The 14,694-nt window shown below is 46.6% G+C and overlaps 6 protein-coding genes across 6 annotated transcripts; 2 read left to right on the top strand and 4 right to left on the bottom strand.

The window, feature by feature from the left end:
* Positions 1-129: 129 nt before the first annotated feature.
* Positions 130-1,793, top strand: BDV38DRAFT_270837 (phosphoesterase; the record flags this gene model as incomplete). The annotated part of the gene is made up of 6 exons (XM_032057213.1): positions 130-228; positions 281-694; positions 746-922; positions 974-1,012; positions 1,065-1,273; positions 1,328-1,793. 6 exons carry the CDS (start codon positions 130-132, stop codon positions 1,791-1,793), a joined length of 1,404 nt encoding a protein of 467 aa, XP_031914155.1.
* Positions 1,794-2,095: 302 nt separating this feature from the next.
* BDV38DRAFT_282390 (uncharacterized protein) lies at positions 2,096-2,616 on the bottom strand (the record flags this gene model as incomplete). The annotated part of the gene is made up of 3 exons (XM_032059775.1): positions 2,096-2,108; positions 2,216-2,326; positions 2,405-2,616. The coding sequence occupies 3 exons, from the start codon at positions 2,614-2,616 to the stop codon at positions 2,096-2,098; spliced, it is 336 nt and encodes a 111-aa protein (XP_031914154.1).
* Positions 2,617-4,539: 1,923 nt separating this feature from the next.
* BDV38DRAFT_282389 (carbohydrate-binding module family 48 protein) lies at positions 4,540-6,518 on the bottom strand (the record flags this gene model as incomplete). Its single annotated transcript, XM_032059774.1, has 3 exons — positions 4,540-5,844; positions 6,179-6,311; positions 6,496-6,518. The coding sequence occupies 3 exons, from the start codon at positions 6,516-6,518 to the stop codon at positions 4,540-4,542; spliced, it is 1,461 nt and encodes a 486-aa protein (XP_031914153.1).
* Positions 6,519-7,146: 628 nt separating this feature from the next.
* On the bottom strand, positions 7,147-8,316 carry BDV38DRAFT_245443 (uncharacterized protein). The gene has a single exon (XM_032054437.1). It carries the CDS (start codon positions 7,515-7,517, stop codon positions 7,212-7,214), a length of 306 nt encoding a protein of 101 aa, XP_031914152.1. The 5' UTR covers positions 7,518-8,316; the 3' UTR covers positions 7,147-7,211.
* A 2,013-nt stretch (positions 8,317-10,329) lies between these two features.
* Positions 10,330-12,194, top strand: BDV38DRAFT_78529 (cyclic nucleotide-binding domain-containing protein). Its single transcript, XM_032063933.1, has one exon. The coding sequence runs from the start codon at positions 10,713-10,715 to the stop codon at positions 11,964-11,966; it is 1,254 nt and encodes a 417-aa protein (XP_031914151.1). The 5' UTR covers positions 10,330-10,712; the 3' UTR covers positions 11,967-12,194.
* A 289-nt stretch (positions 12,195-12,483) lies between these two features.
* BDV38DRAFT_78516 (uncharacterized protein) lies at positions 12,484-13,790 on the bottom strand. Its single transcript, XM_032063932.1, has 2 exons — positions 13,015-13,790; positions 12,484-12,818 (listed from the first exon to the last, which is right to left on the bottom strand). Exons 1-2 carry the CDS (start codon positions 13,472-13,474, stop codon positions 12,535-12,537), a joined length of 744 nt encoding a protein of 247 aa, XP_031914150.1. The 5' UTR covers positions 13,475-13,790; the 3' UTR covers positions 12,484-12,534.
* Between the last annotated feature and the right edge of the window lie 904 nt (positions 13,791-14,694).

Genomic DNA, 14,694 nt, shown 5'->3' with positions numbered 1-14,694 from the left:
ACTGGTATGACGCGACTAAATAATATGTGGTATGGGGATAAATATCGCGCGTTAAGCCCTACGAAAGGTCTCGCGATGTAAAACAAAAAAAAAAGAAAAAAGAACGACAAGAGGTTGCAGGAACGGAAGATGCAGTGGACTTGGGTCTTGATCACAGCACTAGCAACAGCTGCTTCAGCCCTACCTCATGAAGCCCGCAAAGATGTCTGGGGCCAGCTTCGGTCAAACGTAGGTTGATCACCCCTGTCACCATGAACTAAACGAAGATTAATATTATTAGATCAAACATGTAGTGTACTTGATGATGGAGAACCATTCCTTTTCCAACATCGCCGGATATTGGGACTTTCATCCAGACATTGACAACCTGCGCAATAGAAAATACTGCAATGAATACACTAACCCCAGCTGGACAGTTTGGGGCGAGCCTCTCGATATATGCGCCGGGCCCTACGAGACGGAAGTGCCGCTGGAAGATCCAGATCATGAGTTCGCCGGGGTCACATATCAAATCTACCGGAAATGGAATGTAACAAATGATGACGTCCCCAACATGGGGGGCTTTATCGAACGCCAGTCAGAGAAATATCAGGCTACCCCAGGAGAATCGGCGTTTGTCATCAAGGCATACGATGAGAAGAAATCCTCGACTCTAGCCGAGATCGCCAAGAATTTCGCGTTCTGGGATTCCTATGTGAGGATATTGCACAACCTAAGACAGTGGTGAACGTGACTGACGGAACAGTTTGCGGAACACCCTGGGCCTACCAACCCGAACCGTCAATTTGCTACCTCGGGTTCGACTTGTGGATTCGTGGATAATGCAGGCCAAGCCGCGGGGTTTTTCAATAATGTAACGGGAACAACTTGTGCAACTTCCATCTTCGAAGCGCTTAGCAACAAGAACATTAGCTGGAAAAATGTAAAGCAGTCCACTGTTTCCAGAGATCCTCACCGGCTAATACTGTTGTAGTATTATGAAACGGATATTGTCGATGGGTGGATGTACAAGGTAAGATAATGTCATTTACTTTGATGTACCAAAGTCAGCTAACCCTTCACAGTGGGTCCAAGACAATGCGATAGACAATCTAGCCCACGCCAGTGACTTCTATCGGGATCTTGAGGAGGGCACATTGCCCACATTCTCCTACATCAACCCCGAATGCTGTACCATGGATTCGATGCACCCAAAGAGCAACATGGCAGCTGGTGAGCAAATGATCAAACACCTATACGATGCGGTCCGGAGATCCAAATATTGGGATAATGTGTACGATGCAACTCTATGCGTCGTTTCGAACTTCACAACTAACTCTCTATACAGTTTGATCATCATCAATTTCGATGAGCACGGGGGCTTTGCGGACTATGTACTGCCACCCGTCAACGTTCCCCAGCCAGAAGATGGCATCGCATTCGACGGAGAATCAGAAGGCCGGCCCGTTACATATGACTTCACTCGTCTTGGTGTGCGCGTTCCTGCATTCATCATCTCGCCCTACATCGAGCCGAACACCCTCATCCACAACGATGGCACCATGTACGCCAATAACTCAGCATACACCCATACCTCCATGCTCCATTTCTTGCAGGAGCTCTGGGAGCTGGAGGGGCTCAATAACCGTGTGCAGTGGGCCAAGACCTTCGAGCATGTATTCTCCGATACCAGGCGCGAGGACACGCCGCAGACTCTCAGCACACCTATATGGTACGGCGACAGCTGGGAGCCCAAGCCCGAGCCGTTCTATCTGTTGAATCAGGACGAGAGTTACTACGCAAACCGGCCATGAGGTATCTCAATGTTATTCACTTCATTTATATTTTCATAAACATTCTCCTTGTTCATATATCATATCATCATGCCCAAGAAACGATAGAATAGAAATGAACTGAAAACTAGCAAACGGGAAGATCATAAAAGTAAGACCATTCTGAGGCAATTCTCACCGAAGGACTGGTATCAAAACAGAAACCTTGAACTGTGTAAGAAACAAAAAAAGAAAAGAAAAGAAAGAAACGACATGTATAGCCAACAAACACCTAAAAGCAAGCGTAACCCGACCACAGAAAAAAAAAAGGCAAAGGAATGAATCTAGTTCGACCGCCTATATCCATACCCGTCAGCAAAGATCCCCAACCAGACCCCCAAAGAAAGAATCGAAAAAGGGAAAGGGGAAAAAAAAAAAGAAAGAAAGAAAAAAAGAATACATACCCCTTCCTCCTCCTCTCCACCTCCTGAACCTCAGCCGCCGGTTGCGTCATATTCCACAACCGACTCTTATAAGCAGGAAACGAAGTATGATTCCACATATTCACCAGAACACTATCCAACCATTAGCCACCAGAAACCAAGAAATAAGTACCAGGAAAACGGAAGAGAGAAAGAGGGAGAAAAACAAACCTCTGAGTCCGATCCTGATAATCCTCATTATTCAATTCCTTCACGCCGACCTTCATGCCGTCCTTTGTCCATACGACATTCTTCTTCTCCATCTTGGACTTTGTGTTCCGTGTTACTTCTTGTACGATCGACCAGGTGATGTACCCGATTACGGCGAGTACGGCGACGACGACCACGAGGATGATGAGGGGGACGAGACTGCCGCGGGCCATTTTGGTTGGTTCTTTTATCCTATCTTCGGTTTTGGTTGATTGGTTGGTTGATAGATCTGAGGTATAACAAGTGTAGGTATAGTTGTTTCGAGATACGGTGGATTTGGTTTAATTTGTGTAGAGTAAGTAGTATTCGAAAGCAGGATGAAATGGTTCGCACCGCCTTCTTAAATCCAAATAAGGCGTAGGGCTGAGCGGGAGAAAAAGAGTGGATCAGATGTGGTGCCGGCGTGGCTGAAAGACCCAAAAAAAAAAAAAAAAAAAAAAATATCGTGACCTGAGGGAATGGAGAGGATGAATGGATGTGTGCCTTGCTATGCCTATTTATAAGTTCCGCGGAAGAAAGAGAACAAGGGCGTCCAAATCAAAAGTTCAAAATCCCCCCAGGGTGACAAATCAGAAAAGAAATGGGGGTGAAAAAACACCAACAGCAGTCAAATACCCTTGTCTAATTGCCAAGCGTTGGCAAGCGGGGCGGGTATGGAAAATTGAACATGGGAAATATTGATGCCTACTTTTAGCGCTCTCTTTTTTTTCCCTTTTCTGGGCCGAGGAATATTCTTTTATGTTTACACAAAAGGTACTCGACCTTGTTGTCATTTGCTGTTTTGGTTTGATTGTCAGGGGCCCCCGGTTGAGGGGTTTGATTGCCATTGGGTCCTTTGAGTGGATTGCTTGCATTGTGGAAGTGGCTGTGTTGGTGTTCTTGATGATGGATGATGGTGTGTGGCTTGTTCAGTTCTAGTTCTTGGTACTAGATTTAAATTAATTGGCATTTGACACTGACACTGAAGAAGCCAAGCCACGGTCTTTTTATATCTACTATTAATGTAGAAGCCTAGAGTTCCGAATCTTCTTCTTTTCATTTCCTTTTTTTTTTTTTTTTGGCTTCGATTTCTTTGCAAGAACGAAATAACTACCTAACTGACACCCTCCTCTATAAAGATACTGGATCTTAAGGTTACATGTCAATCACTGTCGTCATCATGAATCATCCCTCCAGTAGGTACCTCAAGCAAAGTAATAGTAATAGTATGAGTTATCAGAAGTAGAAAACCATCATGTACACCTTCCTTTATAGAAAAGAAACGAACCCAATTCATCCAGTCATACACAAATAACCTACAATAAACTAATTCTAACCATGTGCGACGTTCCTTTCTTCCCGATCTTCCCGATCTGTTTCCAATGCGGCACGGACCAGAATCCCTGTCGCTGTAAAGTCCTCGGCCCGACATTAGGTATAGGCCATTACTGTTATTCCCTCCGTTTTACATGTACCAGGATGCTGAATGGCTAAATTTAATGGTCTAGGGTTCTGTGTGACGATTGTTGCGGCGGTATGTCCATGGATACCGTACATTGTATCCGTATTGGCTTGTAATACTAACGCGCGCTGGGTGCAGATTGTTTGTTATCCTGCGTCCATCTTTTGTGGCTGTTGTTTGACTCAGACGGGCAAGGAGTGAGTTTTGCTCTTTTCATTCAGTTTCTAATATGGTGGGTGGTCTTGAAAAAAATGGTTCAGGCTGACTTGATATATGTAGTATGCTAGGGTATCCGGTCACATTAAATCAGAAGGTCAATGAGGTTATACCGATTTAATAGGGGCTGGATGTATGATATAAATTTAATGGCTTAATGGGGCGCAACTCCTGTACGATGAATGACAATCAATCTTCAACACTGGCCTTGAATTAAACTATTCCTCGTAACAATAGCTGTGCACAACAGAGTAGGTATAAGGTCATCCGGGCAGAACAACAAAACAAAAAGGTATCCAGATCAAGAAATCAAGTAACACCTCCGCCCACCAGTCTTGAATCATTCAGTCTGCCGGCTCATTATCGTAACTGTAATAAGAACGGATCGTCTCAGGATACGGGCCAAGCGCATACGGTTGGCCAACGACAGGGTGCGAGCTCAGGTGAGTTTCTCCTTGAGCTTATGGAAGAATGCACTGGCGCGGTTTCTCTTTTTCTTCTGGGATGGAGTTCCACTCGAAGATCCAGAATCCTTGCGCTCCGTGTCCTTGGGTGGAGTACTCGACCGTGCTTTCGTTGCCCCTACGCCGGTGTCCTGATGAGTCGGCTCAGCAGTCTTGGTTGCACTCGCTCCAGTATCACCAGCTGTTGCGGCAGCTGAGCCGCTACCAGGCCCCGACACCTCAGATGTCTTGGTGGTCTCAGGCCCAGTCGTGACGGTCGGTCCCGCTTCGGAAGTCGTATCAGGCCTCGTGGTTGGGGTTGTCGCCCGCGGCGATAGCTGTGCCGAATCAGGCTGTGATATGGTGGCTTGAGGGGCAGTTTCAGTGGTTGCAGCAGTAACACCAGTGGTGGGCGCTGGTGTGCCCCTCGATTCATCTACCGGGACTTTCTGCTGAAGCTCATGCTCCATCTCTTTCTTTTCTCCGACTGCCTCCTGAATAGCAGCTGCTTCCGGATCTGCGTGAGCCTCGGACATCGAGTGCCTCACCATCTCCGGAACATCGCCCACAGGTGCGCCAGGGCCACCAACGGTCTGTTTCTTGTGGGACTCAAGAGGAACAGCACCGGCAAGCGCTGCAGTAGTAGATGTCGGCGCTGCAGACTGAATCGTGACAGGGTCGGAACTCCCTTCACTAGCCTGACCCATGGGAAGGCTAGATTCAGGGATCATATTATTCGAGATCGGGGGGACAGCAAATGCGCTGGTATCTTTATTAGACTGGCCCCCAGTCAATGGATGGCTGGCATCCTGCTCGTATCCGGCTTGGTCTGTCCGTGCGGTAGAGTGGATTGTATTGGCATTGAATGTGCTCGGGTCAGGCACCTTCTCTCCTGGCTTGAGCTTGATTGGGTTTCCTGTGCCACTTGAGGCGGGGATGGGGTTCACAGAGAACTGCTCAACTTCGGATCTTGGGGTCGCAGGGAATGACCCAGGCACATTCGCTCGCTGCTCGAGAGAGGCATGTTTGGCGAGCTCTGCTGTAGTCGATCCAGGAGCGGTAGACGATAAGGCAGCGTCGCCCAGGATATCCCTGCGAGACTCTTTGGGAACTTCAGCAGCCAGTGCAGCCGTTGTGGAATCGGGAGCTACGCCAGCCATTACTGCAATGCCGTTTTGTAAACTCGAGGTGGTATCTTCTTTCCGAATCTGATCGGGATAGAGCACGTTGTTGATATTATGGTTGCCGTCGTCTTCTTCCGGAACACTGTGGTCGGTAGTCCAGATGCCGTCAACGACAAACTTTAGATAGAGTGGAAAGACGTTAGTGGATCCAATACAACATGCTGACGTGAAAGACACGATTCTTTATAGCATTTTCTGGGGCGGGGAAAGAAGATTAGGGAATCCATGGGAGCCTGAGAGGTGGAAAGCGGCAAATGACGTCAGGAAAACACGGCAAGAGAGCGCGAACATCGTCATTGAAGTTCAGACGATCCACGGGCTAAAATCATATCATACTATTCCCTAATCGGGCTTTGAGCGGGAAGGAAGAAATAAGCGGGAAATAAGTAGTACAATAATAGTAGGAGTAGCAGTAAGCAATCATGGGAGGAAAGCCTTCTCTGTTCCTTACCTTGTAATGCAACTTCTCCGTCGCAGGTAACGGGACTTCTTTCTCGAAGACATCACCTTTTCGATCTAGTCGGACGGTTTTACCCCAGTCATCAAAGGTACCGGTCACAAACACCTCATTTGCGTGGTGAGGCCTAATCTCCCATGCAGGAGTCGCATCAGTCAGCTATGCAATCGAACCCATGTTCCGAATCAATGATACTCGCGTCAGATCAGGGAAACAGCGGGAATCGTCGAAATTGACCCCAGATGACCAAGAGATTGAGTGCGAATCCTGGTTCGGAGGAGCACAAAGTTCAATTAGGTTGCTCTACTTACCATCGGAATGTGTAGCTTCCCATCTCTTCGGTTGGGAGAGAGAATTGGAAGGCGGAACCGTAGTCGAAGGGGGATTGAAGATGAGGAATTGATAAATCCAATTGCTTCTTTTGTTTTTTTTAAAGAGAACCCGTGTCTCAGAAGGGGTCACAAATCTCACAAGAAATGCAAGCTGCCTGAAGAGGCTGGGAATGAAAAGCTGAAGATCCTTTTCAAGGCCCAAAGCGGGGTGGCGGTAACACAGACCTTCAGCTAAGATCCAAGGAAGTATAAACGGCCAACGAACACCGGGTCCAGACGCTGGCCCCTTGACAGCTGTCAGTATGGAAGTGGTTTTTCTAGTTAGTTCTTAACAATCCTAGTCAGATCATCCCAACGAAAACCCCCAAAGTTCCTAGTTCGATATGGTGTTCGGCTGCAATGAAGTTTTACAGGTCGTCGCCGTTTCCGGCTCAGGGGTCGTTCGTTACTACTTTTATTTTTTAATTTTTTTTTTTGGTGCCCCTCGCAATGGACGAGTTTTCTAATTTGTTGTCTCATAATTGCAGAATTATGAATACCTCTCCCCTTCCATTTATTATTTATTATTATCATTAATATTATTATAATAATAAGTTTTTATTTTCATTATCTCTTTCTTATTTTTATTTCATATATATATATATATATATATATATATATATATTTATTTATTTATATTTTTTTTGGTAGTCTCATTATCGCCTCATTGAGCCCACAAAGGTTGCGCTGGTGAAGATCAATACGGCCGCTCCGTGCTTGATGTGATTAGATATATCGGCTAAGGTGCCCCTGGCGGTGTCTAGAGGGTCGGTGCTACTAGATCTGACGAGAAATCGACATACCATCACGGTTTGGAGGCCGTATACCAGAGCGACGGGTGATATTGAAGATGGCGAATACGAAGAATCCCGAGAGAAAGGCCAGTTTGAAGGTGTACAGTTCTGACATTGGCCCAAACATAAGGGAGCCAAAGGCGAGCCCTGCTCTCGAAAGCTAGTCATCTTGAACAAATAGGTGAGGGTGAGAGCTCATGATGTATGGGGTGCGGAAGTATCTTGTTTCTTTCTTCAGCGCATGATATCAGCCTGGACTTCCGCCTGAGATTAAAGGTCAGGAAGCAAAGTATTTAATTTTACCTCGTTCTGTTTAAACTTTTGCTTCAGGTCTTATTACTAACCGATCACCTCTATTCTGCCACACCCCGATATCTCTGCATCTTCGAGATAACTGAACCCTATCTTGATCATAGGTGGGAAGATGGACTTGACCAGTTTAAGATGTAGTTAGGTAAGGCGAATCAAGAAAGATACCAATGGCCTGCAACGCCATTAGTAGTTTTCGATGATGGGTGTCGCCCATGTTTTAGCCAGTTTTACCAGTCATAGAAAAGGATGGAGACTGCTATCATCCATCGCTTCTGCTTCTTCCTTTGTTTAAGGGAGACAGGAGACAATGTTGTGCGATTATGTGGTGCACGCCCGGCAATATATGACGCATACGACGTGATGCTGACTTCTTGATAAATCAGATAAGATGTCACTGGAGAGACTAAGAAGGCACTGGGCATGCATGAGTAAACTGAAGGAGAGGCTGGGAATCATGTCTACGCTGTTGGCGAGTAATGTCAAATTCACGTTTCTACTGATGTTGTTTCAAATAGAACATTACCGCAATAGTATCGAAATTACATCTTCGACCTCCCTCACACAAAGCATAAAATACAGGTCTATCATAAGTACACTAGTACTGCTTGGAACGAGAAGCTTCTAGTATTTAATTGAATATTTCTGCTTCATGGCCCATAATTGGTGAAAACACTACTCAATCATCTTGTATGATATATATATATATGATTTTTTTTTAGAGATATTCTAAGTTCAATTTATACCGTGACATAAAACTCCAGGTGTGATTACTCTGAGAGCTCTCACCTTCTATAGGAAATATGACAAGAGACCCAGGCCGTAAATATTGAGACATCAGCAGCGTGCTACTTGTACAGAAAGTTTTATGAATATGCATGCTATGAGCGATCAGAAATGCCCAGTGCGTGCCCGAAGCAAAAGGGGAGTGGGTTCGATTAGATAAAACGTCTCATAAAAACGGCGGGCATCTAAAGTAGGATGCTAAAGTACCGGGGCCAGTTGAACAAGGCTAAACTGAACGCGTTTTTGACCAGGCTGACAAAAGATCCAAGGTTCTTCTGAGTGCTGATAGCATCGGTGCTCCGTAGACGTCAGAGAAAAAAAGAAGTGCCATTGTAGAATCATGACTTCAGCGAGTTGGGTTGGAGAGGTGGGGGAAGATTTGCCACCCAATAACATTGGAAGGATGGGAAATGAACTACATCATGATTGACAAGTGGCTGCTTTTGCTTCTTGAATCATTCCAGTACTTTGACCGTGAAATGCTTGATAATAGGGAAGCACGGTCATAAGCACCATAATAATGAACAAGATCTTCTTCGGGTAATTGTAAGAAATTAAATTTAATAATTTCAGGAGAGGGATAATAAATAAGTAGTATAGATGAAGTGGTGCAACCGAAGCCAAGGAAGGAGTTACGGAGTAGTATGACGGAATCCCCCCCCCTTTTGGAGTCAAGCGTGACTTCAGCCCTCCTTCTAGAAGACACTTGGAATCCTCATGGAACAAAACACCAGACAACATTGAATTCAAAGCTTCTCGCCCATCACCCGTGCGCGTCCCCTTCTTCAGAAGACCGGCTCTGCCCTGATTTCGTCCCCTTTTCCATGTATTCGATCATTCGATGTTCCTCTGGAGAAGACAGACTATTGACACCAACGTCCAGCTATTGAAGTAGTAGATTGGTTCATGTGGACACCGATCCGCGCGATCCCCCAGCCCGTTATGATTCTGACTGCAAAGACTTTCCACGAGTAGTCTGCAGTAGTACTGCGCATGATCATATCTTTAGAAAGGATCCGATCCATCATCGGTCCCGGGCATTGGCTAATAGAAATAGCATGATTTAATTAATTATCTGTGAGATGGATAATTTAATTAAACAAACGAGAGACGATTGACCCTTGTAGTATTAGTAGTATTGTAGCAGAAGCGATTCAGGAGGTAAGTAAACCACACTATCACAAGAATCCATGAGTCGGTTCGCAGTAAACTTCATTGAAGAAGCTCCGGGTCACAGAATCGAAGCTTCCGTGACTTCCATTCCTGCTCCCCACCTTTTTGGCTGAGTCCTTGTTCCATCTCTTTCCCCTCCTCCCTTTCTGCAACCCCTCCAAACTCAGGCCTTCTAGGATTATCAACACCACTCCTCCCCCCCCTTTCTTTTTCGACGTTTATTTAAATTTTGAATTCTTTGCTCATCCCCCTTTTTCTGTTTTATTTTATTTTCACTATTTTTTTTTTCTATTTTCTTTTTTAAAGCTTCCTTTGCGCACAGGTAGGTGACTTCCATTTTCTCTTCTAATTCTTTTGTCCCTTCGTTCCTTCATCCCAAGAGACTTTCCACGCGACCCAAAGCAGAGGTGCAGGTGTGATACACTTAACCAACCTTGTCGGTTACCCCTCCAAAGCTTGTCGTAACTGAAGCTATTTCCCTATTGCCACATCTTTTCTTCTTGAATCCACAAACAGGAAAAAGAAGACAGACAGAAATGAATACACTGTCTTCACACGGGAAATTTCATACAACACACTCCTGAAACACTGAAACTACACTATCAATTAACAAATCTGCGTCAAGCCACAGCAGGTATTGTGGTACTGGAATCTCCATTAGAGCTACCACTCGGGAAATCGTCCATCATAGACCACACCATCTTTGGTCCGCTGCGTCTTTAGATTCTCCAATCAAACGTCTCGTTGAGATACCCACTTTTGGGCGGAGACCCCAATCCATTACTTGTGCTTCCTGTCGGTTTCCCTACCCGCCCCTCATCCTCGTCCTTCTCAACTGTGCTGCTCAGGCTCCTGTGCGCACTCACACATAACTATTTTCATTTCTTGTTACCGTCCTCATCCCTTCTCAAACCCCTTCCTTCATTCTTTCTTTTCAACCTTTGTCTTCATCGTACCTCATATCTAACCTTGTCCAGTCAACTTCCTTCCGCCTTTCCTCTCCAGCGGCTTCAAGTCGCGGTATTCGGTTTCTACACGTCTTCCCCGCTTCCCTGTGGCCGGAGAGCTATCTCCTCCGGCCCTACTGCCGACACAATGGCTGAAAGCTCTTTCTCCAGCGCTAGCCCTCACCTCAAGGTGGGCACAAAAGATGATAAAACTTCAGCATTCCGAAAGATCTCCGAGGACGAGGAGTGGGAGGTGACGTCACCAACTGACCCGACCTTTCAAACTGCAAACTCGGCGGCAGCTTCGTCCTCCGCTGGAAACAACCTCTTCGGAGGCAATGTATTTAATGAACCACAAGGCGGAGGTATACGTTTTCGCAGGAGTCCTTTTGCGGACCCTTCTGGGGATGGAGATGAAGACCAAGACGACTTCGACGAACACCCTGAAGGACCTCGCCCGACGGGTGCCTTGAATGAGGGATTCCCGAATAACTACGCTTTGGGTCGTCGGACATCCGTATCTGCTGAATCTTTGAACCCCACCTCGGCTGGTTCAGATAGCTGGGTGCCCCCGCACCACCCAAAGACCGAAGACCAGGTCTCCCGATTGAAGACCGCCGTCAGCGGCAATTTCTTGTTTTCCCACCTTGATGATGACCAGTTCAAGACTGTGGTCGATGCCCTGGTCGAAAAGCCCATTCCTGCTAAGGGCATTAAAGTGATCTCACAGGGCGATGCAGGTGATTACTTCTACATCGTGGAAGATGGTCACTTCGACGTCTACATTCACCCATCAGGCTCGGTACAGTCGGGTTCCGATGGAATGGGGTCTAAGGCGGGTACAATTGGACCCGGGGGTTCGTTCGGAGAACTGGCTCTCATGTACAACGCACCCCGAGCTGCGACAATTGTGTCCACTGACTCGAAGAGCACCCTGTGGGCTTTGGACCGTATCACATTCCGAAGGATTCTCATGGACTCCGCATTCCAGCGACGTCGCATGTATGAGGCCTTTTTGGAAGAGGTTCCGCTCCTCTCCAGCCTCAAGCCTTATGAACGTTCCAAGATTGCCGATGCTCTAGACGCAATTAAGTTTTCAGCTGGCTCTACAATCATCAGAGAAGGTGATCCAGGTGATGCTTTCTACCTTCTCGAGTCGGGTGAGGTAGAGGCTTTCAAGGAAGGCGTGGATAGACCGGTGAAGTCCTATCAACGGGGCGATTACTTTGGAGAGCTTGCTCTTCTGGACGACCAACCCCGAGCCGCCAGCATAGTTGCTAAGACTGATGTCAAGGTGGCGAAGCTTGGTCGGGATGGATTTAAACGGTTATTAGGGCCCGTGGAGGAAATCATGAGAAGAGCTGAGTATGAACAGATTCAACCGAAGCCTGCAGCTTCGTAGCAGATCTGTTTCGTTTCCGAAGAAGCTGGAGTGAACATCCCCACGTCCTCGTCTCGATATGCGATCATCTGTCTCATTTTTTTTCTCTTTTATTTCTCATCTTTCCTTTAATTGCTAATTGTATGTCTTGTTTTGGGTGTCTATGGGATCTAGTGAAGGGAGCATCGGGAGTTGTCTCCAGATACGAAAGATGGAGCCCAAAAGCTCCTCACGTTGTTGGCGAATCATGACTGGTCTTTAGTACTTCTTGTCACCATTATCCGGTGATCTAGGAGGTGGCTACATGCAAGAAAACTGTTTTTGTCGGACCAACCGTTTGATACCTACCGTTGGTCCGTTTCATGCGGCTGCGTCCTTTCTTCTTTCCAACCATCTCAATGTTGATCTCGTCACTGAACTGTGGTCAATATACACATATGTACATGATCAATCTCGTATATGGCATCTTATATCGTGTCATAGCTGAGAGCCCTGTCTTGTGCAAATAGGACTACTGTTATCCATGGCCAGATGCACACGTCTTGAGTAGAGTCGTAAGTAGTAAAGGGGCCTAGAAGACCGACACTCATCATCGAACCACCAAATCACTCCGTAACACCCACTTTTCGCCGTCTGAAACCTCACTGCCCTCATGCAGGAGACATCGATCGCCATGGCGATGTAGTAGTGCCATGCCCGTGACAGGGGCCACTGAAACAGGCTCGGGGTTGCGATTCCCGCGAGTCGAGTCCGGGTAGAAGATAGTTTCGCCCCCCGAGCAGGTAGTCAAGTAGATAAGAAGGGTCCACGTGGTGCGAGCAGGTTGAGATGGATGGGAGGGGGAAGAGAAGGTGAGGGTGTTGGAGTCATCGTCTGCAACCATTAGCCTCCCCGCACGTAGGCAATTAAATGTCCGGAGACCCGCTTCTGCATCTTACAGTGCATCCATACAACCTCTAGGTTTACACCTTATCTACAGGGGATATACATACATATACTGCGGCTAGAACCCACAAACAAGGAAAGGGTGGAAAAAAAAAAAAAAGAAAGAAAGAGAGTAAGAACTTACAATGCTGGGCAAAAAACTGTCCCTTCGAATACCGATAGATCCGAATATTCGCATTCAACCCCAAAGGCTCCCCACCCCAGATCTCCTTCATAGACCTCTCTCCCTCCCCATCATCGTTCATCACTAGGTCCTTCAGCGCTGTCCCGCTCCACAACGACTCCGCAAACCGCTCATCCTGGATCTGGAAGCGATCGTTGACACGAACAGCGTCGCCCTTTTTCGGTTTCCCGGGGGTAGTAGTCAGGGGCAGGGAGGAGAGGAATGAGACGTAGTTTTTGCAGAGGTTTGCGGTGAAGAAGTTTGGGATGAGGTAGATTTGGTCGGGGAGGAGGGGGTCGAGGCTGAGGTCAGATGAGGGGATGAGGGGGCGGAGAGGCGGCCAGTTTGGTTTGGCGGCCTGTTGTTGTTGCTGTGGTTTGGCGGGAATGATGTCCTTTTTGGATTTGGATTTTGGAGGCATGGTTTTTGATTTTGATTTTATTTTTCTTCGTTTCTTTTCTTCTTCCCTCTTTTGTTTGGTTTGTCTTTTGTGGTGGGTGTTTTAGCTGGTTGGTTTTTGGTTTATTTTTTCTTGTCTTTGTTTCTTTGGGGTCGGAGCGGAGGTCTGGGATGGGATCAGGAGTTATTTTTCGTATTGATGGTACGGTATTAAATGTCAATGGGGATATAGATATAGGTACTGATATATGACAATGCACGAAATTGGTAGTTGGTATAAGCGTTATATTATCGTTATCTATATGTATTCCCCAGATTTGATAGTGATAGCTTCATGAGATAAAGTTCTGGTCGAGATCGACCGAAGTGGTGTTACCATCTCTGGATCCGTGGAGGAGAAAACTGCAAGTAATGCAGGGAATTTCTTGGCGTTACTGTATTTAGATTTTGTTGAACTCTTTTGGCTCTTTGTTGCGGCATGTTTATACTTCCCGACTGGTCGTTACACCAGTTTTTTTCTTTTTTTTTCTTTTTAATATGTACCTAGTACAGTTTGTGCCGATAATTTTCAAATATCGTCAAGTCAACGCTTTTGGTTGTATGGGAGATCGCAACCTGAAACAGAATGGATGATCTGCCTCCAGTACGAGACGTATGGGTCATCGTACAGTACGTAGGTACATATTAATTTACAAGCATCATACAGATAGTATCACAGCTCAAACATCGTCACACATGGCCATGAATCCCTCACGGGGATGAGTTCTTGTTCCAGTCGTCCCATACAAGTACTTGGTACCTCCTGCAGTAACAACTCTAAACAATGCCACAAAATACTCGAGAACATTCAGAGATCCAGACTGGTACCGTACATGTACCGTACATGTAATCACATGACCACGGGATGTCGGACCAGTGAAAGCGGCAGAAAAAAACAGAAGAAAAAAAAAAAAAGTAAAGAAAAAAACGACCGGCTCCTCTTTTCTCCTGCCAGTCAGATTGTCTCCTTCCATGGCCTCACTTCACCGCCCAGCTTCTCTCATCCCTCCAGCCCGTTGTCTTTCTTCAACCAGCAGCAGCCGCCGGTCATGTCGTCGTCGCAGACCATGACAGCGCCAGCGGTGGGCCATCGACCGCCTGATGCTGGTCCCAATATGTCGTCAATCTATGACTATGGTCGTTCTCAACAACCTGACGACCATCGGTCCCCCTCCCCGCCCAGCGACTCCGCAATCCGCGCTT

This window comes from Aspergillus pseudotamarii, assembly GCF_009193445.1.
Source record: "Aspergillus pseudotamarii strain CBS 117625 unplaced genomic scaffold BDV38scaffold_23, whole genome shotgun sequence".
Classification (NCBI taxonomy): domain Eukaryota; kingdom Fungi; phylum Ascomycota; class Eurotiomycetes; order Eurotiales; family Aspergillaceae; genus Aspergillus; species Aspergillus pseudotamarii.
Note: the sequence above shows the minus strand (reverse complement) of the source record. Positions and strands in the feature narration are given on the sequence as shown.